At 47.4% G+C, this 26,134-nt stretch overlaps 1 protein-coding gene across 4 annotated transcripts in view; it reads right to left on the bottom strand.

The window, feature by feature from the left end:
- Nucleotides 1–3,840: 3,840 nt before the first annotated feature.
- Nucleotides 3,841–26,134, bottom strand: part of RHBDD1 (rhomboid domain containing 1) — a 128,802-nt gene continuing 106,508 nt past the window's right edge. For all 4 annotated transcript variants that reach the window (XM_041766427.1, XM_041766426.1, XM_041766425.1 and 1 more), the window contains exon 7: nt 3,841–6,193. In XM_041766427.1, coding sequence (XP_041622361.1) covers nt 6,099–6,193 — 95 coding nt within the window. In that variant the 3' untranslated portion in view covers nt 3,841–6,098. The remainder of the gene's footprint in view (nt 6,194–26,134) is intronic.

A 26,134-nucleotide genomic window follows, 5' to 3' on the forward strand; every position in this document is an offset into this window, starting at 1 on the left:
TTAGGATTCTTTTTTTTAAAGATTTTTATTTATTTATTTATTCATGATAGACAGAGAGAGAGGGGCAGAGACACAGGCAGAGGGAGAAGCAGGCTCCATGCAGGGAGCCCGATGTGGGACTCGATCCCGGGTCCCCAGGATCACGCCCTGGGCCAAAGGCAGGCGCCAAACCGCAGAGCCACCCGGGGATCCCAGGGGGTTTAGGATGCTATCCGCTAACAGGGCAATTCTCAACCAGGCATCATTTTCGTCTCTTTGGAAAAAGTAAGAACATTTTGAAATGAGTAAAATGTTTTGATCACAAAGGAGTCCCCCTGCTTTACGATATACACGATGCGCGGGGATAACGAGCCCGTGAGCACGGGTGCAGGTTCCCCCCACCCCGGGGTTCGGCCCTCACCCTAACAAGGAGTAACCAGCACCTTCTACATCTGGAACATCAGGCCGGGCCGTTCCGAGCCTCCCAGCCACGGGCCACGAGCCCTGTGACCGGGACCCTGTTTGCAGGAGGCGAGGGGCTGCGGCTGCACGAGGTGCTTCGGCTCAGAGATCTCTGCGGAGATGCAGGTGCTCGGCCCCAGGCCACCCCGCCGGGGCTGCGGGATGCAAACTGGAAACAGGCTCCCTGGTTCTCTGGCAGGATGGTTGTCACAATCCTGGCAGGTTAATAGACAATCGTCTTTTTTTTTTTTTTTTTTTAGGCTTTATTTGAGAGCGAGCGAGCGAGAGCAGGGGAGGGACAGGAGAGGGACGAGCAGCCTCCACACTGAGCTCAGAGCCCGACAGGGGCTCAGTCTCAGACTCTGAGATCATGACCTGAGCTGAAACCAAGAATCAGACGCTTCACCGACTGAGTCCCCCACATGCCCCTGGTGATCATCTTACAATGCACTTGGGGGCCCCTGGGTGGCTCAGAGGTTGAGCATCTGCCTTTGGCCCAGGGCGTGATCCCGGGTCCGGGGATCGAGTCCCATATCGGGCTCCATACGGGGAGCCTGCTTCTTCCTCTGCCTGTGTCTCTGCTTCTCTCTGTGTCCTTCAGGAATAAATAAAAATCTTTTAAAAAATGCATTTGTGCATACTGCATTTGAGAAGGATTTTGGTGCCTGTAAACTACTTGAGATCAGGTCCCCCCCCCCCCACACCTCCAATTCTCATTATTTTTCCCTGGTGATGAGAACCATAAAGACCGATTTTCTTAGCGAATTTCATGTGTAGATACAGTATTATTAACTATAGTCACCGTGCGCTGTATGTTAGATACCGAGGAGTCATTCGTCTTATAACTGAGCTTGTATCACCATCTCCCAATTCTCCCCACCCTCCTGGTAACCACCATTCTACTGTTTTTGAGTTTGTTTTTTTTCTTCTTAAGATTCCACACATGAATGACTTCATATAGTAGTTGTCTTTTTTTTTTTAAGGTTTTTATGTATTTATTCATGAAAGACACATAGAGAGAGGCAGAGACACAGGCAGAGGGAGAAGCAGGCTCCCTGTGGGGAGGCGGATGCAGGAATCGATCCCAGGACCCCAGGATCATGACTTGAGCTGAAGGCAGATGCTCAAACATGAGGCCACCCAGGTGCCCCGCTTCGATTTGCTCTTGCTTTTAACACTTCCCTCCAGACACTGGGCAGGGTATTTAGGAGGGAGTCAAGTGAGAGAAACAACTTCACAACTTCCTGGCAGAAAGCCCGGCCAGTGGGTGAGCAGCTTATTTCAATGCTCAGAGAAGGGACCCACATCAGGTTGTGTTTACCGAGAGCCATGTGGCAGGGCGCTGCTTCCCGGGTGGTGCTTGTGCGGGCCCCAGATGCCGAGAGCCTCTTTCAGCCACACGAGACGACGGATTTTGATCATCTCATTCATTCTCTTCCCAAGCACCGATATGTGTTACCACCAAATATGATTTCTACTGACCATGTTCTAATTTTCGTTGACAAATCCTAAACCTTGCGTTCAAATCTGCCAGTTCATTTCTGTCATCTGAACAAGATGTCAAGATCACTCTCCCTTGCTCCAAACTTCAATAGAAGAAAAAAAATTAGCAGACACATCAAAAGCATTCCTGCAAATTATAATGACCAGATTTGGTGGTATAGACAGGGAGTCCTCAGTGGTATTTTCTGGACAGACTGGGATCTTGAATCTTGTGCTGTGACGTGGGGGGAGGCCTCAGACCGACACACAAGGGTGGCGACACCTCCCCACTTTCTTACCAGTGGGCGTGCTATCTTGGGAAGCTTGGGAAGAGTCTGAAATGCTTTCTAGGGGTAAATCCTTTCCTTCATGGTATTCCTTCCTTGATGGGATTCAAGAAAACATCAAAAAACCATAACAGTGTCCATTAGCAACACGCGTTATCTCTTAACACGTGCCGCCGGGGACGGTATCGATGAGCTGCTGTTTCAGTCCACGGCACTTACTGGTTCTGACCTTCCAGCAGAGCATTGCTCTAGGTACTGTGAGAAGACACACAGAGGTGGTCATGGCCCCTGCCTCATGAAGCCTAGAGAGAAAAGACATTGTCGCTGTAGAACACCTAGAAGCAATTCCAAGAGGCCGTGGAAACTATGACCAACAGCCAACAGGAGCAGGAGATCATGCTGGGCTGTGGTATCCGGGGCAGGACAGGGCCTGGATGGGCCGAGAGAGGTCAAGAGACTGTCCCGTGTAAAAGCACCTCGCGATTAAGCCACAGAGGCAGGAAAGCTCCTGCCTTAGAGGGGGAGGCCAGGGAGCGGACGCGCAGACCTTTAGGGGTAACTGGGGATGAGGTGGAAAGGCTGCCTGGAGCCTCATGGTCGAGCCTGTGGAGTGTGACCTTCATGCTTTTGCAACAGAGACAATAAAGCCTACGGAGGTGAGGAGTGCCCAGCACAGGGGTCAATTTTGGAAGATTAACTGGAGGAGCTGAGGGAAGAGGTATTTTAAGTGTTGAGTAGAGCAAGGAATTGAGAGACCTGAACAGGTCCCCTACATAGAGTCCGTGGTTCTAAAATGCAAGACTGGGGGTGGGGTGGAGCAGGAAAGGATCGCAGTGCTCCACGGGAAGGGAAAGGAAGAGCTGTATGTACAAGGTTTGCTAAACGTGTCCAGCTGAATACAGTGATTTACCTGATACTGAAGCTCTCAGGAGGAACGAAGCCTGGGAGCGAGGAGGCCAGCGCTGTCACACCGTCTCACGGTCTGTACTGGGTGGCGGGTCTCATCTCTTATGTAACCGGCCCCCCCAGGGGCAGAACGAGTGTCAGGTACGTAGGCTGGCTCTGCTACCAAACCCTGCCACTTGCTGCTGGCTTGCGCGTGGGCAGCACAGGGCTTCAAAGGATGGAGGGAGCTCAAACTAGCATGTACGACCTTGGCATCACAGGCAGCGCACTTGAGGTCATTACCAGGAAGCCACTGTAACCATCCCCTCACCCTTCAGGAAGATTCTGAACCGAGAGGTCTCCTAAGTTGGCTGACCGCAACCAAAGTAGGGCAACTGGGTGCTTAATGGACAATGGGGAAATTGCTATTAACCCAACTACCAACCAAATTATAAAAACAGCCCTAAATGCTTATTCTCCATTAGAGGTAATTAGTCTAATACACTTGCTTTTGTCTTTCTCAACCCAATTCCAGTTTGTGGACATTGCCTTGCGGATTCCTTATTGCAGGAAAAAATATAAGATGGAAACTGAAAATAAGCATTGGTCATAGGCTAGTCTATCAGGGATAAAGTAACCATAAGGATTTCCAGAACAGCTTCGCTGTTGTGCTAACTGGTTTTTATTTATAACTAGGATGACCTTTCCCACATCTCGAAAGCTGAGTGATGTTCCACTCCATAAATAAAGAAGGTGTGCGTATTTTATTACTCATGCCACACAAAATACAACAATGGTGTCTACCTGTATACAAACAGAGTGAGGAGCTACTACCACCGAACTCCTACCAGACTCAACAGCAGTTAAGAAAAATACTTCTATAAACAGTGGTTGGACTTTCAATGTAACAGAACACTTTGGTGGGAAAACATTCAGTGAGTGCCTCCAAGGAGCCAGGGCCAAGCCTTTGGGTGGTGGCCGGGGAGAGAGGGACAGTGCAGAAAGGTAAGACACCGTCCTTGTCCCCGAGCCATTCACACAGTCTACGCTCCCCGCGTCGAAGGCACATGTTTGTGTAGTTGTGCACAACCAATAACATGGCAAGACATCAGTGCTATCACAGAATTACCTTCACCTCCTGCCAGGAGAAGACAGTGTAAGAATGAGGGTACGTCTAACAGGGGAATGGGAGTCAAACCCGTAGAGCTTGGGAGCGAGAGAAATGACCTTTAACTTGAACATTTTAACATGTTTAAGGCTACCGGACTCGCAGATATGATTTATATTAGAAACACACTGCAAGCAGCGTCACATCGGTTACAAATTAAATCGCGGAGCCCAGGTATCCTTGCGCAGGTCAAAGTGCTCCCAGGACGCGCAGGTTTTCTTTGCTTGTTTGTACGCAGGTGTCAGAGCCTCTCCTCCCAGATCCGTTCAGATCAGGAACCAGACACCAAGCCGCAGAGTTGGGAGGCTCCAAGCTTGTCAAACATGTACAAAGAAAAACTAAGAAAGTCATGTCCCCAAAATGTTAACCTTGGGGACCTAACGTGGTGAGAAGATAGTTGATTTTAAAGTTGTACATGGATTTATTTGTATTTTTTATATTGTGATTTTTTTTTTCTCAGTGGAGACCTAGTACTTATTCTGTTCTCCTGATTGTATAGTTCTTGCTTTACTATCACATAAATCAGTTTTCCTGATTGCAAAAGCAATACATATACATACAAATACACACATTTTAAAAAGACTGCAGTATAAAATCATTAAAAAACCCAGAAAGCAAAATCCTACGTGCTCTAACCCCCAAAGATAAGCTCAGTTAACGTATATTTCCTTCAGATTTTGCTTTATGCATAGATAAGGCAGATATATTACTTTCATAATCAGAAAACTATATACAAATGTTAGAAACATACATGAAAACAGGAGGATCCTTTTTGGCTTCCAACTCTCTTTAGAAATAAATATCTCAGTGACAACAGGGCATCGGTGATACCTGACTTGGTCTTTGTATTCACGAAACACAAGCACCAGGACCCACCTTGAGTGCCGTGGACGGCCTGTGGTTCTAACACTGCAGGGGTCCGGGGGAACCTTGGACACCTGGGCAGGACAAGTGGCTGTTACGGTGGCCATTTAAAAGGCACTTTTTATGAGGGGCAAAAAAAAACCCACCTCAAGAGGGATTTCTCAGTGACCACTTGAACGACTTTGCTTTACTCTGCCTGTAGCACCTGCTGCTGCCCTCCTGACTGGTTAGCTAACACGGGTCCCATCTCTGGGAACCTATCCTGTCACCGGAGAGGCTGCTGTGAGCATGAAATGTCGGTGCCACCTGGTAGCTAACAGAGTGTGTAGTGATCACCCACCTGAGGTCCTACCCAAGCTTTTCCAGCCAAACACTCATAAAGGCAGAGCCACGTAAAAACAAAGTCGGTACACAGTCAACACCACCCAGGCGTAAGGGCCTGAGTAGCTGAGGCACTTGGGCAGGGGTGACCCCAATAACGTTGTTACGGGAGCCACATGATGCTCCTGGAATGTCATCACGGCAACGTGTCAGGGAGGACTGGGGATGGCTTGTCACTTCCGGCCAGGCTGAATACTGGGCACGCTGGGAAGAATGGGGGTGCGATCTCCCAAGCTGGAGAAAGTCATAGTCTTCACAAAGAGAACAAGGCAGAGGCACCGCTGAGCTAGCAGCATGAGAGAGGCATGTGGCGACCAGTCCCTGCATGGAGGAAATGCCCTTCTGCCCATGAGGGGGACCAGGCCAGCAGGAGGGCCGCTTCCTGAGGGCTGTGAGCTGCATCCAGAAGGCTGGTTTCCAGACAAGTCGGTGTGCTGGTGCATGGAGACCCAAAGAGGCCATGGGACAATGAGCAGAAACAGATGGCAGGTAAGGCTGCACTCTGCTTTGGTGTGAAGTTGGGGCTTGGGGGATGACCAAATGGGTGGTCAACACGCCTGGACCACTCTTGTCCAAGATGCTGTGCCACCTCACTGGCTGTCAAATCTGTGGAGCCTCTTCCTTCTCATCTCCTCTTCTGGTGAGAGATGGAACCCGTAGGGTGGAGGGCTCGGCCTGCTATTTCCTGTAGGGAGAAGACACAGGGGAAAGTCAGACACTGTGCATCCGTTGTTCTGACATTTACGGGGCATTGTTGCCCAGGACTTCAAGGGGGAAGAAAAACTGATGGCTTGGGTGTCATCTTTACTTTAGCACGAAGAAGAAGTATGACAAACATATTTCAACTTGAACTGTCAATACTAAACGCCAACATCAAGTAAGTATTTTTAGTGTGGTCCAGTCTACGAATCCAATCCATTCATTCTGAAGATTCCTGACAAAACTCCCCATTTTTCCCCCACCATGTTTTATAATTTATGTCATCTAACGTCTACAGTGTTTACAGCACTTGTTTATTATTTTAAAGTAGCTCATCGCTGTTTCTGTCTTTCCCACCAAGTATGCTGTTTGGTTTCCTTTCATCAGCCTCGGGGCCTCCTTCTGCCCCACTGCCTCCTGCAGTCCTCCAAGTCCACCCCAGCCAGGCGGCATCAAGCTTGCTGGAAACACATAAACACCACCGAGCACCAGGGACCCGAATGCAATGATGACCAATATCTGGGCAGGCAGACAAAAATGCAGGCCTAACATCTGAAAATCATATGAAGGATCATGGACATGATTCCTGGAAAGGGTTTCTGCTCATTCTACAAGACCGGTGCCTTTTCAAAGATGTTTCCAAGTAATAGGTTGGAAACCTATCGGTAGGTTGATTGTTAAGAAACACTATAGTGAAAAAAAATGTTAGAGAAAGCGCCAGAAACTAAGTCAGTCTTCTCACAAAGGAAGACCAAGGCTGTACGACATCACTTATATGTGGAATCGGAAAAACGGAGCCTATGAAAACAGTTGAATGGCAGTTACCCGGGGCTGGGGAACAAGTGTTGGGGAGCTTCTGTTTAAGGGCACAAACTTGTAACCAGGAGATAAGTCAGTCCTGGGGATCCCATGCACAACACCGTGATGACAGTCAGTAATAAGGTATTACAAACTTCGAGGTTGCTAAGCGACTGCATCAACTCTTCTCAACACAAAAAAGGAACTGAAAAACGCATGATACGCTACAAGTGCTGGCTGATGCCGCCGTGGTAATCATACTGCACTATACGAATGTATTAAACCAACAGGTTGCACATTTTATGTTTATGTGATGTATGTCAGTTATGATTGATTTAAAAAAATCTGATTATGGAAAAAAAAATCTGATTATGGAAAAAAATCAGTCTGCTCCGTCCACCACTGGAATTTCAGTGGTCAGATGATGAGAAATTCTTAAAAGGCAGGAAAAGGTAACCCCTCTTTCATTTTGTTGCTGCCCCAACCCTTACCTTTGTTTGGTTCTCCTTTCCTTTGGAGACCACGGGACAAGTACCTGCCGTAAGCCCCCTGCTCACTCGTGCTGGCTGCACTCTATCTACTCCAGGGTTTCTGGGATGGTGTAACCTATGTTGATTCATCAACCTTCATTAAGGGTGACATTCAAACACAGTACGGGCTTATAGGACTTTCACCATAAAGAATTTATGAATACTATTAAGATTAAAGTTTAAGTGATACGGTTTGGGCTGTATATATTTGAAAAGGAATCTCTCTTTTCAGAGTGGCAAATGCCTTGAAATCACAGAGAGGGGCGCCTGGGTGGCTCAGGCTCAGTCAGTTAAGCATCTGACTCTTGATTTCAGCTCAGGTCATGATGTGAGGTCGAGCCCCACGTCGGGCTCTGCACTCAGCACCGGGTCTGTTTGAAATTCTCTTCCTCTGCCCCTCTCCTCGCCTTCTTTCTCTCTTTCTAAAATAAATCTTAAAAAAAAAGAAATTACAAAAAAACTCATGAATCCAATTACCATTAGTTTATTGCTTAAAACTGTCATAGATGATGGAGCTCTAAATCCTGCTTTCCCTTAAACAGTTGTTTTCAACAAGAAGACGATTCTTAATTGCACTTGTGAGAGCAGGCCAGCATGTGACACCCGTGCCAGCAAGGCAGCAGGGAGCCATGAGGAAGAGCTGTGGGTAGTGTCAGAGGCAAGCTCGACGTGGCATGTGGAGTCTGGGCCACGGGGCATGAGCCCACGGAGGCTGCAGGGGTGCTCAGACCCCTAAAGGGAATCCCAGCCTCTATGAGAAAAAGCCCGAGAGTTCATGTTTCCATGAGGCGGTGGGGAGTCCAGGCTCCATTCTGCTCCTGGGGTCTCAGAATGAGCAGCCTGCACAAATGCACTCTGGACCCACTCACAGGGCATTGGGGGAGAACAGGGCTGAGACAACAGAAGTGCCCCATACTGGAGCAGATAAGTCACATCAAGGAGCAAGGACCACTCCTTTGCTCACAGAGCCTTTTTTTTTTTTTTTACAGATTTTATTTATTCATGACAGACAGAAGCAGAGGGAGAAGCAGGCTCCACGCAGGGAGCCCGGCGTGGGACTCAATCCCGGGTCTCCAGGATCAAGCCCTGGGCTGCAGGCGGCACTAAACCACTGAACCACCGGGGCTGCCCTTACAGAGCCCTTTTAATGTGCTCTATGTCAGTCAGCTTTGACTGGATTTTATGATCCCAAGTTTACAGATGAGGGAGCTGGGGTTCAGAGCGCATTAGGGACACACATGAGGTCGTGAGGTGGGTCTGAGAGGCAGCAAAATCTTGCCCCCGGGGCTCCTGACTGCAGGTCTGGCTCTACCCCTGCTGTTCCCACTAACCTGCATTGCCATCACCTCTGACCTTTTGCCATCCCAGGTGCTCCTGCCCAAACCCAGAAGGATGTGTGGGGACCTCCTACTATCTGGAAATAGAAAAAGAAGTTCCAGCCTAAAGCCATCGACTCTGCGGTCAACATAGACAGGACTACAAAGTTCCCACATGGGGCCCCTTGGATTCCTGGCTTTCCAGGACCACCACAGGGCCTGGTCCTACCACTAACACAACAACAACAGCACCACCCCATCTGCAGTCAGGCCTGATTTTAAAGGGCATTTAAAATCCCTCAAATTCAGCGCTTCTGCTACCATCGAAGCCACCCGACTGTGCGGAGTATGGCTTAATTGCATCATTTCAGGCTCTGCACATCACACTGTTCTTAATCCCAGGGGTTATTTATTTATTTATTTTTTTTTGGAAAGTTCTCAAGTGTCAGTAATCTTTGCTATTTTGAAGACAATAACATATCTGATGTCTGTCATGAACGATGACACCACTTGACACGTCTGTGCCACCCTGGGGACAAGGCCTCCGCTGTCCCATCCAAGTCTCGGCTAAGCTCTGTCTTCCAATTCCCTGCTATTCATTTACTTTTAAGTTTGTTCCTCTGTTTCTAATGTTTGCAGTTGCATCACATGGTCTATTACTTCTCCCCATAGCCTCTAGGATCCTCTGCAGGCATTTCTCAAAGGGTCTTAGAAATGTTTTCGATATGCACTCACATTTAGTAAGCACTCAGAAAAGATGCGGACAGGCGTCTGGCTGGGTGGTAGGAGGGGACGCAAGCCCGGTCCCTGGGGACATAATGAGAAAGGTGTTGGTAGGGCATCAAGAGGTGCTTCTAGCTGTACCTGGAACCGGACAGCAGACTCCAGGCAAGTCTCCATCTCGCAGGTTCTGGGAGGTCGGGGGGCTCATCTGTGAGGGGAGGCTGCCTAGCAAGGTGACTGCTGCGTCCCTCCCACCACTGTGTAGTCTGACCACCTGAGACTAAATTCCAACTCCTCTACTTTTTTTTTAAATTTTATTTATTTAAATTAGAGAGAGAATGAGAGAGAGAGAGAGAGAGAGAACCAGCAGGGGGAGAGAAAGAGTGAGAAGCAGAGAAGCAGACTCTCCGCTGAGCAGGGAGCCCGATGTAGGGTTCGATCCCGGGATCCTGGGATCATGACCTGAGTCAAAGGCAGACGCTTAACCAACTGAGCCACCCAGGTGCCCCCCGACTCCTCTACTTGTGACTACACATCCTTGAGCAAGCTGGTTACCTTCATTTGGCCTTAGTTTCCCTATCTTTACATGAGGATTAAGGACAAACTCCTTCCCTGGATTGTTGAGAGGCAAGAAGAGAAATGTTGCACATAAAATGCTTAGCTGAGCGCCAGGCATGGAGAGGGCCTGATGAGGGCCGCATGTTATAATTTCTCATCTCTAACATCATCATGAGTCACAGGGCAGATGTCGACTAGTTAGTTATTGTGAACTGACTCAGTATAAGACACAAACGAAAGGGACAAGAACAGTGACTTCTCGCCAGACAGAGCCCAGTTCTGTTTGAAGCCCACTTGGCAGCGTTTCGTACAACATGCGGAGTTGCTGCTTACCCAGGAATCTGCCTTCTAAGAAACAGATACCCCCCCCCCCCCAAAAAAAGGTAATTAACAGCCTCCAGTTTGCAGCAGCTTTTGTACCACGGAGAAGCCCTTCAGTCACTGGCAAAAGCTGGCGGGCGCAGCCAAGACCTCCTCTTCTCTGCCGAGTTAAATCATGCACTGAACCCTGACAGGCCTGGGCGTGACACCCCTGCTCTGGTGAACTTGGTACAGAAGATTAGTATTTATGAGCCCTGCCTCCGCATCCCGGTAAATGGAGGTCAGCTCTCAGTGTTAACTCAGAGAAACAGTGAGCATGCTTCAAAGAACCTCAGGAACAGTGCCCGTTTTCAGATGATTTAGCTCAATTATAGCACCAGTAGTGAGATCATAAGATTTATTGATTCATGGTTCTTGATGGAAAAATTTTCACTTCCCTACCCTTATGTATAATGCAGTAACCTCTGCATTTTACATCTAAGGGAGGAGAAGCAATTTCATCCAGATAAGAATTGCTAAAAAGAGCACCGCGAGTTGATGGCCAGTTTCCCTCCTGTTCGCCGTCCCTGTAAATAGAGGTGTTTAATTTGCTGGTATTCACAGATCCTGCCCATGATCTGATGAGCGCTCTATACCATTCAGGGAAATTACACTGATGTGAGTCACAGGATGGCATATCATTCGCTTATATTAGGAAGCTAAAGAGGCAATCACTTTTTTTTTTTTTTAAACCAGGAAACCTTTAAATAAATCACCAGTGTTCTCAGGGATCTCTACTGTCAAATGAGGGCAGCAGCATGGGTCCCACATTAGCTCTTTGAAGGTTACTTTATTAGAATTCCATGAATTACAAAGCTCCCAAAATGCCTTCTGAAAGGACGGTTGCTAAGTCATTTACTGACAAAGACCAAACAAGCTGGAAGGAATTCCAAGTCCAACAACTTGGCATGATATTCTTTGAAAAAGGGAGATACTTAAGGACATAAGACCACTGTATTTTCTGAGTCGCTAATTATAATGTCTGTTTGTCTATCTATCCATCCATCCATCTATCTACCTACCTACTATCTATCTCTTCAAGAAGAGTTTGAAATTCACCTAAAACCTCATAACTCCACAAAAATGGAAGCTTCATTATGGTATACAGGAAAGGTAACATCTAGAAGTGACTTGAGAGGGGCTCCTGCGTGGCTCAGTGGTTGAGCATCTGCCTTTGGCTCATGCACTGAACCCTGACAGGCCTGGGTGTGACACCCCTGCTCTGGTGAACTTGGTACAGAAGATTAGTATTCATGATCCCGGGGTCCTGGGATCGAGTCCCACATCGGGCTCCCTGCATGGAGCCGGCTTCTCCCTCTGCCTGTGTCTCTGCCTCTGTGTGTCTCTCATGAATAAACAGATAAAATATTTTTAAAAAGAAAAGAAAAAGAAGTGACTTGAGAGAGAAAATAATCCCATTTCTATTCCTCAACCAATCAGCTCAGCCACAGTGGAGATATTTCTTTGTTCTGAAATGGTATCTGGAATTTCAAAAGGAGAAGCTGAAATGGAGACCCACTCAGTTGCTACTTTCCCTGTTGTACTTTTCTCTCTGATCTATAGTCAGTTTATTTTGGAAATCTTTATGTTACAACATACTTAAAATAAATAGGTTAGAATCCAGCTAGCTATTCAAGTAACCTAAAATATTCGGTCTACCATGTCAAGTCTAGTGTTTCTTGCAATACAGACAATGCATGGTCTGACCTCTAGAACAGAAAGTTCTGGAGACCAGGAACGTCTGCTGGGCCACTGCTATACGCTCACCTTACATATTCTCCCTCCTTTTAAAAAAGAGCACAGCTTGATTAATTTTCGTGAACTGGACATGTGGGGCCAATATCCAGATCAAAATACAGAACATTTCCAGCATTCATAAGCCTCTCCGTGCACCCTTCTAGTCACTGCTCCCACACTCGAGAGTATCCACTTTCCTGGTTTCCAACGGTGTAGATTCTTTTGTCTATTTTTGTGCATAAATGGATTCATACAATATGCGAGTTTTGTGAGTGGCTTCATTTTATGTTATGTTTGTGATCCATATTGTTATATGTGGTTTTTATTTTACTTACCCCTCCGAGTACAATGTCCTGGTCTATTTATAGACAGAGGAAATGAGGCCTAAGGATTTTCAGTAACTCGCTAAGGCCACATAGCCAGTCAGTGGCTGGGTCAGGACTCAAACCCAGACGGATCCCTTTCTACTTCCATCCAGAATTGAGGTACCAGTTGTCTTCCTTAATCCCAAACCAGACTCTGTCAACCTGAACAATACCTTAGCTTTAATTATGACTTGGAAGCAGGATCTGAAGCTTGCCTTCTGCCTTAGATAGGGCTCACTGCAAACAGAAACCTTTCTTGGGTAACTGAAGGGATCTGGGATTAGGAGCTCCTTTGATGACGTATATAGTTTTAGCAACAGGCCCAGCTCCAAAGGGCAGCCTTGGTAGTTAACTATCAAGTATTTTTTTTTCTCAAGTATTTTTTAAACAGAAAACAGTGTATAACTTCTTAAAGAAATAGTTTGATGCACTTTCTACGTCACTGTGCTGGAGCAGCAAGGGAGGGAGGAGAAGCTGAGTGTCCACCTGTCATTAGCAATCCCTGTAACACAAGGCTTTCCTTTATAACTGGAGTATAGTTGACACACAATGTTACACTAGTTTCTGGTGTACGACACGTGATTCAACAGTGCTGTGCATTATGCTCTGCTCACCACAGGGCAACGATCATCACCACACCACGCTACTATAACACTAGTGACTATATCCCTTGTGTTATGCCTTTTATTGCCATGGCTTGTTCATTCCAGAACTGGATTCCTGTATCTCTCAATCCCATTTACCCATTTTCTCCAACCCCTCTCCTCCCTTCCCTTCCTCTCTGGCAAACATCAGTTTGTTCTTTATATTTATGGGTCTGTTTCTGCTTTTTGTTTGCTTAGTCATTTATTTTTTAGATTCCACATGTAAGTAATATCATATGGTATCTGTCTTTCTCTGACTCACTTCACTTAGCATCATGCCCTCTAGGTCCATCCATGTTGTCACAAATGGCAAGATCTCCTCCTTTCTTTCATGGCCGAGTAATGCTCCACTAGATATTATATCACATCTTTATCCATTCATCTATCGACAGACACTTGGATTGCTTTTGAAATGTATTTTTGTAACATATGAATGTGAATTTTAATACTAAAAGACTTTCCTCTTTTAAAAAATCAATGTCTTAAATCTTTTGAAAATTCCCTCATCATCTTATACTTTGTCAAGATGGATTTTCATAACACTAAAAATCTTTTTTTTTTTTTTCAGAAATGATTTTCAAACACCTTTTACATTCATTTAATGATGCTTTAGAATGTTTCAAATTTTCCTTGATCTAAAATAAAACGCCGTCTGGTCAACAACCTGGAGGTACTTCAGTTTTATCCATATCAGCTGATTCTGGAAACTGAAAAGAGCTCGACTATCTCTGAGAATATCAAGGTACTTTGGGATTGTATTTTTTTTTTCAACTCAGAATCATCTAGGGATATTTGTGGGATAAATATATGAAAATCTTGGAAACTGGACACAGGGCTCCCTGAGGGCAGAGGCTGTCTCTCACTTCTGTATCCTTGTTGTCTACTACGTCTGAGGGGCTGTGTGTGTCTGGCTGGGATGACAGAAAACAAACGTGAGCTTTGTCTTGAGACACAGATTTGAGAACATACTTGACGACAAAAAAAAGGAAGCTGAAGGTAGACCTTCCCATCTGCGAGGAGGGAGGGGGTTCTCATCAAACACATCTATATATGAGTATGGACAATGCTAGAAAAAAGGTAACAACCCTTTGGGAAATTGAAATTCCACAGTCCTCTCCGAAGCTCCAGGACCCGTGCTGGCTGGTCTTCGGAGGGCGGCTGCCATCCCCCCTGTGTCCTGACATCTCTGATGGAGATTCCACACCTGCCCACAGACAGGGTCATGGGGCGGGGTGGGGGTTGGGTAATGCACCTGGGTAATGCTGTGGATACATCCCACCCAGCCCGCATCTGTGCTGGACTCCACTCTGGGAATCCTCAAAGACATAAAGGATTCCCCACGTCCAAGTGGCATCTGCACCAGTCTCCAGACTCCTTGGCCCTCTATGAGCTCTGACCCTCGGGCCTTTAACTCTCAGGCAGAAGCTCCCCATGGGGGAAGGACAGGCAGGAAGGGACTTCTAGTGGTCTCCTCAGAACCTGGATACAAGTCCCCCTGCCAACAACACCCCATGCTTCTGTCTTCGGATTTTTTGGTTTTGATTTTTTACCTTCATAACTTTCAATGTCATTATTTTTTTTAAAAGGAGGGGACAGTAGGTAAGAGAGTCTTTAAACTCTAATAAATTGAACTACACAAGATAAAAGGTTGCCTCTTCTCAAGATACACAGAGTGCTGTCCCACAGCCCGCCAGTTGCTGTGGTGTTCACCCTAAAAAGTAGTCATGGTGGAAGCCTCCCTTCCTGGCTTTCAGCAGCCCCAGTCCTATGAGCAGAATTTCCAACAAACAGCAACCAACTGGCCACTGAAGGCAGAAATCAGAGCCACAGCCCCTTAATTGTGCAAATGCAAGATGCCTAGACAAAGCCAGACAGTCTTGGAGGTACTATGAACTGGAGAGTCACCCAGTTTGCCGCTGTGGCCTTTAAATGTCAGTGTAAAGAATAAGGAAAACCCTGTTAAAATGCAGATTACAAGATCCCAATGCCAGAGATTTTTGTGCATTAAAGTGGTGGCTGGAAACTGCACCTTAGTGAGCACTCAAGTGATTTTGTTGCAGGTGGTGTCAAATCACTGAGAATTGCCATGGAAAAGATCACACCTCACCAGACCTAGGTTCACATCCTGACTCCGCTAGGGCCTTGGACAAGTCACTCCCTTCCCCAGGCCTCGGGCTCATCTGTGCCACACGGGTGCTGGACTAGACACTTTACACTCTGCACAGAGATGCCACGACTTGTTTGGTTTCCAGTGAGACATCCGGTTGACTGGCCCATGATGGGAGAGTTCAATGGGCCACACCAGCCACCAGCCTCCTCCTCTGCTGCCTGCGGCCTGGGCAGCTACTCAGAGGACCCTGCCTGCCCTGCTGACCAGCCTGGCCATGACTTCCAGCAGCTGAGCACACAACTGGCCATGCTATGCTCCTTGGCTCTACGGCCTCTAATTCAATGGGTCTATTTCCTCCTCTCTGACATTTTAACTTTTCGTAAACTTTTAATTTTGGAATAATTTTAGATTTGCAGGAAAGCTACAAAGATAATACAGACAATTCAATTCCCCTAATGTTAACATCTTACATTACCATGGTGTCGTTGTCAAAACGAATGAATCGTTTCCAGGGATAAGTGCATTCCTATTAACTGAATTCCAGACTTCACTCGGATTTTACCAGTTTTTCCACTGATTTTCTTTTTCTGTACTAGGACCCAAGGGCACATTTAGTTGCCTTGTCTTCTTAGCCTCTTCTACTAGTCTGTGGCAGCTTCTCCATCATTCCTTGCATCCTATGACCTTGATGATCTGGAGGGGTACCGGGCCAGGCAGCCTGTAGAATATCTCTCAGTTTGGTTTGTCCGATGTCTTTCCTCACGGTTGGACTGGGGTCACGGTTCTTAGGAAGAAGGCCACAGAGGTGAGGTGCCCTTCCCGTAGCATATCCAGGATTCCTGCTATCAACATGACTAATCACACGTGATGTATGTAATCTTGAGCACTTGGGTAAGTAGTGTTTGCCAGGTTCCTCCGTTTTTAAACTTTTTTGATGAGTTCTGAGGTAATAAAGCTTTGACTCTTGCCACCAAGGGTTACCAGGATAAAATGGAAGAAACAGGAGTAGGTAGGTCATGTAGGCTTCATCACCTGTTTGGGGATAAGTGGATATGTGTGTGGTGGGGGAGGGGGGCCGTCCCTGACCTAAGCCGGGCTCTAGGTCTCTGAATTGCAGGTGAAGTGGTTCTCTCACACTGGTGTCAGTGTACGAAGCGAGCTGTTTGAGAGACTTTCCAATTCCGTAGGCTTGGCATGGAACCCAGGCCACTGTATTTTTAATGAGCTCCCAGGTGATCTTGACCTACACTAGCTCTGGGGACCCACTGAGCTACTGCTTAAATTTGTCTTGCAACCCTGGTTTCGCGTTCCAGTTTTTACACTTGCCAGCAGGTGGACCCAGAGCCCTGTGACACCGAGTCCGCTGAAGAAAACTAGGGCAAATTCCAGTCAACAAAGCATTCCGCATCGTAAGCAGAATTGGGGTTATTTTGAAACAGATGGGCTCTACAGAAGCTGCTGCACTGAATATTATGGAGTTGTTTATTGTCTCGATGGTCTGAAACTGGGGACTATTTGCCAGCATCTAGCAGTTTCCATGTCCTATCAGACTTCTTCAAGAGCAGACAGGACTGACGAGGCCCTAGGAGAGGGTCAGACAGGGGTATGGATGTGGATGTGGAGACAGATCTTTTAACCAGCTCTGAACTCAGAATCCACTCCTGCTGCTGTGCTTGCTGCCTTGCATCATGGAGTGCTTTTTACTGCACTGATCTCTATCACCCTAACTCCAAGTTAGAAAAGATAGAAAGATACAATTTGTGGTAATAAGATGATCTTCGATGTGGGAATACTAAAAATGATTTATTGTAAAACCTAATCAAAGTGGTTCTGTTTACCGGTCCACATTTTCACCCAAACCCCCACTTACACCTGCCCCCCATGCTCTTTTCCTCTGCCTCTTCTCCTTGTGCCACCCCAGAAGATCACCAGGAGAGAGGAAGCGAGATCAAGAAGGGCCTTCTGGTGCTCATTTGGACCGTGCCTGATGCAGTGGTTCAAAATATGTAGGACCAGGACTTTTAAACGGAGTATTCTGAGTTCTGGAAATCTGCAAAGAACTCTGGCATCGACGGTTCCTCCCTGGAGGATGTTTTTAATTCCTTATCCTATGACCCCAGACACTTTGCTGCTGTCCTGGCCAGCCCCGGCCCAGAGGGGCCACGAAGGGGTCTTTGAAATTGGTGGCTTGGTAATTGGTGGCCTGGCTGTCTCAGCTGCTGGGCAGCCCCCAGCGATCCAAGGGATGTGGATGCAGGGATGTGCTTCCTGTTCGATGGGGCCCTGCCTGAGGTGGTGGGTCCCTGACTGCCTGGGCCAGCACCACCCCTTGGTCCAAGGGATAAAATGCCAGGTGCATCGTCCACCCCCATTCATGCTCAAGCGGAGGCTCTTCACTCAGAAATAACAAAATGTCCAAGGCTATTGTTTTTTGCTTGGGCTTTCAAAGCCCCTGCTCAGACCGAGAGAAGCATTTTTGATGACATTTAGGCCTATTTCATTTTTTTTTCTCACTCTCTCTGCCTTAAGTTCCAAATCATAGACAGCTCATGTTTCAGCTCTTTAAGCAAAGGCCCAAAATAATGTTTTCGTTGACTTTTGAAATCACAGACCATTTAAAACTAGACAATATTTCACTCAAAAACCTCAATCTTCTGAAAACACCGTTTGGCCTTTGGGTATGAAAATACAAATAAACATCATCCCAAGGAATCAAGGAATAAGAAAAAAAACATGGAGAGCCTATGTGGGGAGAACTTTGGAGAGGGACAAGGGAACTTAGGGTAGAAACCTCTGCTGAGAGGAATCACTGGGAGGGGCGGGGGCAGCAAATCCAGGTGGCCTGGGGCACCCACTGCAAGTAACTGTGTGTCAGGAGAAACAAGGCTGTGCAGCTTGGGGAGGCACATAGGCTGGGACATCTGGCTCCTAGGCTCAGTGGCCATAGGAACCAGGTCCCACAGCCACCCAACGCGTCCATGTCACAGTCCTGCAAGAAACATGGCCTTTGGAAGCACTAAAGGCCAGATACTGGATCTAGAACACAAAATCCCACAGTTTGATGTGGGAGAGCGAGGTGAAAGGCAGATCCTAGGTTGTAACTTGGGAGATCCCAGACCAATGTCTGTGGTGGGACCCAGGAATCTGCATTTTTCTCTCACACCTAGAGTGAGCTACTGGCCCGACTTGGAGAAACTTGGATCAGAAGAATCCCACACTGTATTCTGGGGAGTCATCTGGCCTTGAGCATTGGCACCAGCAGCATGGCTGGTAGGGTCTTGGGTTGTTAATGCTCAATCCCGGATGATGTGTGACCCAGCTCTCCTGAAGATACCATATATACATACCATTATGGTGCTGCCCTGAAGATTCCATCAGTCATAACATCAGAGTAAATGCAACTGGCCCAGAATCCCCCATCCTATTCTTGGAAAGAAGCAGTTCACCTCTAGATCCCCGGTGCTAGGTACACGGTGGGTGCATCACAAATGTTTGGTAAATGGGCAAAGAAGCAACTAATTTGCCATTGGGGCTGGGCACAGAGGGGGTCAGGATGACCCAGCCAGGACAGCGGGGCCAAAGCACACTGAGGGAAACATAGGTAAATGGTGGCAGGAAGGAAATTTCAAGGTCTGGGATCATGGTTTTTGGCTTGGGTCACTAACCAGCTCCCAAACCCTGAGCCATTCATGGGTGAGGGGAGGCTACACACCCATAGGCTGCAGAACACAATTCAGTTTGTTTCCTCCATGAAATTCCTGAAGCTAAAAAAAAAAAAAAAAAAAGAAATTCCTGAAGTTTTCCTGGGCTCTGGGGTTCACGATACTTTAGGGAACTTACAGTAGCTAGGAACAGGCCGAGATAGGAAATGTATTACACATATCCAAGCCCAACGCATCTTAAACACTTAAAAAGTTCAAATTATTTCTGCTTTTCTAAAGCCATAGGCCTGATTAGTGCATAACCGCATGTCCAGAGATACTGATATCAACACAGAACTGAAAAACAATCCCTGACCTAGGAAACTGTCCCTGAGATTTTTGATGGCCAAGGGGAACATTGTGATTCAAAGCTCTCACGAAAGCTGAAAGCCGCCTGCTTCCTTCATGGCAGGTGGGGCGAGGGGAAGACAAAACGCTCTGAGAAGCCCTGTCACGGGGTGTGCCATGGCCGGGGTCCGAAGTGTGTGGGTGGGCGGGGGCAGGCTGGGGCCTCCCAGGGAAATAAGCTCTACACCCAGCCACGAGCAAACAAGAAAACGTGAACACTAGAGCTAGATGGTTTTAAAAAAAAGGGTGGGGGGGGGCAAGAGAGGGAGGAGGTGGGAATAGGGAAAGAAGGATGAGACACCCTTGTCCAAAGTATGACGGCCAAGAATTGTGAATGGTGACAGTTGGCGGCTCAGAAAATTGGGGTGGGCTCCTCTCCCAATCTACCAAGGTGTCCATACCAGGAAGGTGAGGACAGCACAACCTTTGAGACTTTCTCAGTGGATAAGTCCCGTGAGATGAGTGGCTGAGAGAGGCTGTGGGCGGTGGGGGGTACACAAATGGGCCTTGGTCTCAGTGTTAGAGCCGAGAAAGTCTTCGTGTAGGTCAGGGTCCACCTTGAGCTGTGGCACTTGCGGATTTCTGGGATGTGATAAGCTAGCCCACAAGTACGATGGTTGTTTAAAAAACATGCTTGCTTCTTCTGTATTCGATGGTATTTAGCCTAAGCCTGAGCCTAAGTGCCACTTTCTTGAGTGTTCTTTCTTGAGGTCTGGTCAACTCACTGCCATCCACACTGCATTCTGATCATGTGCCCCATTAAAGAGCGTGTGTGTGTGTGTGTGTGTGTGTGTGACACACACACTTTCTCTCTCTCTCTCTCTCTCACACACGCCCCATGACTGAAACATCTCTCCTACATGAGCCCTCCCCTCCCGGCCTCGGGAAGGCCCGGGGGGCTTTCTCAGACTGTTCTCACACCCCTGAAACGGCTGCCTCCAGCTGACCTAGAATTTGCTCCAAAAGGATTCTATAATGGCCTTTGCTGTGGAGAGGTACTCAGTAACAACAAACAGTGACTTATTCTTACAGGTTTGTTAATAATTTCTAGCAGAATAAAACTTACTTTATGAACATTAAGGGAGACCACAGGACTAAACTTTCTGAACTTGAAGTGCCAAGTGAGGAGTCTAAAATTATCTTGGAAAATGGATGTAAGTGAAGGGAGAGAGTATGTTGCTTTCTGAGCCTCCTCTCTGGACGTATCTCAGTGTGTGCTACGGACAGATTAAAAGCTCCTACGGGAAGGCCAGTCTATGGTTTTAAGGAAGCTCTGAAGTTTTGATCGAGTGTGAACAGGGATTCTGTATGAGATGTGTCTAGTCCACCACAAAAATCATGGGTTTTCCGAGCAAGGACGGGGGTCACTTGGGATGGTGGCATCCAACTGGCTCATGTTGGAGATGGGAGACAGAAGCACAGGGAGGGTAAGTGGTTTTCCCGCTGATGCAACTACAGCAGCAGAGAGAGAAGCCAGGTCCCTCCACTGTCTGTTCCTAACACTCGGCTTCTTTATTTTCTCTTTTAGGCTCATTTCATCCTGCATAACCCACACCACCTCCCTTGTCAAACCTGGAGTGGACACTGGTGTCTTACAAAAGTGCCCGTCTGCTCCCTGGCTCTGCTGGGGACAGTGCAAGGGAAGGGTTTCCCGGAGCCAGATGGACCTGAGTTTGAATACCACCCCTGCTCCTTGTCCTGCGCCCTTGGACATGTTACCCTCCTCACTGACCTTTGACTTTGTTATCTGTGAACTGCAGAAATCGGCTTCGTAGATGTGCTCAGAAGTGAACTAATCAGAGGCTGTCAGCACCAGGCCCCAAACCATCGAGAGTAAGTGGTACCTGTTATTTTACTAATAACCCCCTTTCCAGGCAGCCCCATCCCGGGAATGTTCCCTCCATACAACCAGTTAATCACACATACCCAGACCCTAGTCACCCTGGACATCTCCCTCTTCTCACCTGGCCCTCTGTGACACAGCACCAAACCCTGTCATTTTAACCTGAATGGTCCTCGAACTCATCCATTTCTCTCCATCTGCCCCATCACCACCCCTGCCTGAGCACCTGTTTTGGGAGCCTGGACTGGCATCTGAGCCCCTAGATGATCTCCTCACATTCTCCCTGGCCTTCCTGCAGGCTATTCCCCACACACTTGTGGGAGAGCTTTTGGAAAACATGCACCTGATCCAGTTCATCCTCTGCCTGCCCAGGGCTTCCTTTTCTTTAAGTATAAACATCAAAATTTGTACCCAGCCCAGGACACCTGCCTTCCATCCCTTCCCACTCACTTCTTATCCTTTTCCAACAACCAGCACAAACACTGGATCCTCAGGAAAGGGACTGTATCCCCTGAACCCTCCATGAGGTCCTCTGCCCTGGGCTCTCATGGGAGCATGTCCCCTTCCTTCAAAGCACATGACTCCCCCATTGCTAATTTGACAGGACTCATTATTTCAGGAATGTGCATCCTCATTGGGCTGTGAGCTCTGTGGGTAAGAGGAGTGAGGGGTTGTGTTCACTTTCTCTAAGGATGAATAAATAAACAAACAGATCCATGACTGAGAGGGAAGGAGGGACAGAGGGGCTGCGTAGTAACTACTGTCCTCATTTTATAGATGGCCAAACTGAGGTTCCAGAAGGTGTGTGATTTTCTGAGGTTTCAGAGCCAGCAAATAATATGGCCTGGATGCCAGGGGTTGGATCTAAGCTTAGTGTTCTTTCTGCGTACACCACCAGGTTGCTCTGGACACCAGCACCCACATCTCTCCCTTTAAAATCCAACTTTCTTCACTTTAACCAGTGGCTCAGCAAAAAAATTTGTGGGTTTTTTTTTTTTTTTTTTTAATGGGAGGCTATGAGGGTATGGGAGGGGCCGTAATTGGTACATGAAAAAAGAAGAAATTGCAAGTTGATACATTGGATATTCTGAGCTAAGGAAAAAAAAAAAAAAGACCATGAAAAGGCACAGAACTTGTTGCTATTTAGACCAAGTATAACCACGTTTCCAGAACTGTTTCTACGGGTCTGAGGATAGTAGATTAAGGGCAACTGACTTGGCAAAAGGCCTAGACCTGTTTTCAGATGCTCTTAGGTTAGAAAAAATAAGGACAGTTAAAAAGCCCCAATGAGGACACTATACCAACATGACTGATAAAAATGGAACAGACTTCTATGAGTCATTTGTAGCTTTAAATACTATAGAAAAAGAAGAATTTATAAAACATGCCCAAACAGCCTCCCTTTGATGTGGCGAGCCCTTTTAAAACCACATTGTTCAAATTTATGTTAAAATGCAAACCCTTCATGTTTACAATGGTACTCTTGGAGGAATGCAATATAAAAGTACAACTGTTAAATTTCAAAGACAAGACTTATAACCCCAGAACAATAGGGCATTCCCAGTGCAAATTTATGAGCTGTTAAACCTCAAAAGGTTTCTTCAATTAGCAGTGAAGGCTTTTGACATATTTGCAGCCTGATATAGGGGCTGCTCTTTATATAATTTGGGGTGTACTGCTTTTATCAGAACTTTTCCTTACTTTTATTGACCTCGGCCGACAACTATTGTGCTTCTCTCTGCACAGCGTTTGATCCTGCTAATTATGCTGTGAGGCCGGGACGGCATTTCACGGTTTACCATTGCTCCTGGGGCGCGCTACAAATTATACATAATGCATTGCATTGTAATTGCTGCATTGTGAACTTGGCTCGCCTTTCCAACATAAAATACCGACATCCAAGTAGTTTTATTATAAAAAAAAAAAAAAAAAACCATAAGGGATTCTTTCGGATTATAAACATCTGAAGACATAACATTCTCATGAATTCCAGCTGGCTATTTTGGACACACAGAGGGCAGGCCAGGCTGAAAAGCAAAGCAAATATACTTCATATTAATGTTTACAGAGAAAAAAGAGGAGGCAGTCATAAAGGCAAGACTCGACTGAATGCAAAACGAAACGGAGGGGGCACAAGCTGAAGTGGGGACAGAAGTCCAAACCGAGGAAGCAGAGATGCACATTCTCGGGATGGTCCCTTCGCCTCACTGTGCCTGGAGGTCCTTGTTTCAGAAACAAAGGCGCAGAACCAAATGACCACAAAAGTCTCCTTTTCCCCCAAGACAGGGGCCTCGGGAGAGCGGTGGCTTGTTTTCCGAGTCCAGTTTGTAGGAACCTGTGTCTTGTACCAAACATGGGGTCTTGTGCCGGTGCCCTACTGCTTTGGGGCCCTTTAGAATAAGACAATGCCTCCTTTTTAAGGGGCAGGAGGTGGGGTGGCTGCATGAATGGAGCTGCAAGTTTTCTCTATGCAGTACCACCAGGTGGAAACAAGATCACAAGAATGACATCATGGTCAGTGAGGCTCACTGCCGCTGCTTGCACGCCCCGGGCCAGAAGTCCCGCCCCAGACACCCCACAGCTGGCTACCTGGAGCTCCGGGCCTGCGGTTCCTGTACCAAGCAACACCGAAGAACCAGGCGACTACTCATCCTCACTTCTCCCCTCTCTCCAAAATGAGACGGTAACATGATCTATGAATTCAGACCAGTTCCTTTTCACCTCCTTTCAGGGAGAAGAATGTTCTAGAAGAGCTTAAGTGGAGGTGGCACTCAATCTGAGCACATTCTGCACCAGTGAGATGCCATGATCAAAGAAGGGGCTTTAGGAGTGTGGTGAGGCTGGGGTGGGGTGGGTGTGGGTCTTAGTAATTCCTGACAAATCATCACGATCTGAGGACATGCCCATCCCTTGCTTGCCACAGTGGCTGCAGTTAGGAAATCAATGACTGGGCATCCTTGTTTCTCTTGCCTAATAAGTGGGCGGGGGGTGGGGGTTATGTCCAAGATCCAGGATGAGCAGAGGGCACAGGCTGCCCCTGCAGGCCCTGCCTGGTAGCTATGTTTGGGCTGGCCCCCAGGGGACAGCGGCCAGTTCTATCACATCTCACAGTGTCCCTCGTGCCAAAGGCTCAGGAGGTCACATCCTTGCTCCAATCCACACCGCACCTGGTCTCCAAAGAATCGAGACTTGTAACCAGTCAGGTGGGCCATGCCAGTGGAGGCGGAAAGGCTGACTACTTGAACTGAGCCACTAGTGGGACTGCTCTCGTATTTTCTCCGTTGCTCAGACCTAGAGAAGGAACACAGCGCCTCGGCTTCAGTCAGCTTTACTCCTGCAGCCAGACGCACTCAGCAGAGCCCTTGGGGGCTCGTTTTCAGCTCTTGCTTCCTGTGGGCAGAGGCGGAACTTGACTTATGTGTATGGCGATCTCTTCTTAACTATTTGCTAAATCATATGTAGTTTCTATAGGCATCACCTCAACTTTTAATGTGCCCAGATAAAAGGCAATAGTTGAGGAGTCTATGTTTAGATCATTGTTGAAAATTCTAAGCCTAATAGATTTTCAAGGACTCCTTCTTTGTGTAGAAATACACCCATGTCCATGCCCTTCTGCACTAGGCAACGTTGGACGGTGTCTTTGCATCCAAGCAGACTTCCCTGTTCTGCACCAAACTGCCGACTTTCATTAAGAGCCCGGGTGGCTCAGTCAGTTGAGTGTCTGCCTTCGGCTCAAGGTCATGATCTCAAGGTCCTGGGATCAAGCCCCATGTTGGGCTCCTCGCTGAGCAGGGAGTCTGCTTTTCCCTCTCCAGCCCACCCCATCATGCTCACTCTCGTGCTCTCTCTCTCAAAAAAATAAATTCTTAAAAATAAAAAAGAGAGAGAAAAAGATTAACCAACAGTTTCTGCTATCTAGCTGGGATTGACCTGGCTTCTGAGGGCTCCGAAGGGAAATGAGAGTGTCAGGAAAATCAAGAACTGGCTCACTCCAGGAGGAAGGGCCCTTCCTCAAGGAGATGACCACTCCTGAGTGAGGGCCTCAGGGGCATCTACTCCACTTGGTCCTGTCAAAAAGCATTTCTCCTTATGCTCTTTTATCCTCTTGACACCACATTAATCCCTCGGAGACCCCACAAAAGCCTGGGTCTGAAGGCTCATGTGTTAGAAATGGAACTGCCAATTAAAGGAAAGGAATAAGCTGCAGCTTTAAAAACACAACTCCCCCCCACTAGGAGACCCGATGTTCCCCCTGCCCTCCATGGGGTAACAGCAGTGAAGGAGTTGGGGCAGCTGGCACTGATGTTGGTCCATATGTAGCCATCAGACCAGCCGACCCAGGCCTCATCTGTGCCACGGGAGCCCAGTCTAAAGAGATGTATGGCCTAAAAACGGTAAAGGGGGCATCACGTCACCTACCTGCAAGGCCAGGGACCCTCTGGGAGCAACTCCAATTATAGGACAATGCCCTTGTCACCACTGCCATGATGGGTCACTCACTGCTGGGAGTAGGCCCCCACCTTGCCCTCAGTGATGGGTACCAGTCATTAAGAGTATCCTCATGCCTGGAAGGAAATCCCTATGCATGTCACTTCCGGGGTAAACTTCTATTTATTTTTCAACTAAATAGAAGAATCAAACAGCCAGATGTCCCTTCTGTACGTCTTTATTAACCAACAAGAGACCTGATAGCTGTCACCACCTGGATCTTCGGGACTCAAAAAACGCAACACACAACACCGTGGGGCCAGGCCCTGGCTCAGCTGAATCACATCCATAGCCTACGCTCACCACTGCACCCAGAGACCCGCTGTTCCAGGGCCTGACACTGAAAAGGTCCTGTGAGTCAAATGTTAACTCCAGGAAAATTTGGTGGAAAGTCAACGTGCTCTCA

This window comes from Vulpes lagopus, chromosome 8 (assembly GCF_018345385.1).
Source record: "Vulpes lagopus strain Blue_001 chromosome 8, ASM1834538v1, whole genome shotgun sequence".
NCBI classification, from domain to species: domain Eukaryota; kingdom Metazoa; phylum Chordata; class Mammalia; order Carnivora; family Canidae; genus Vulpes; species Vulpes lagopus.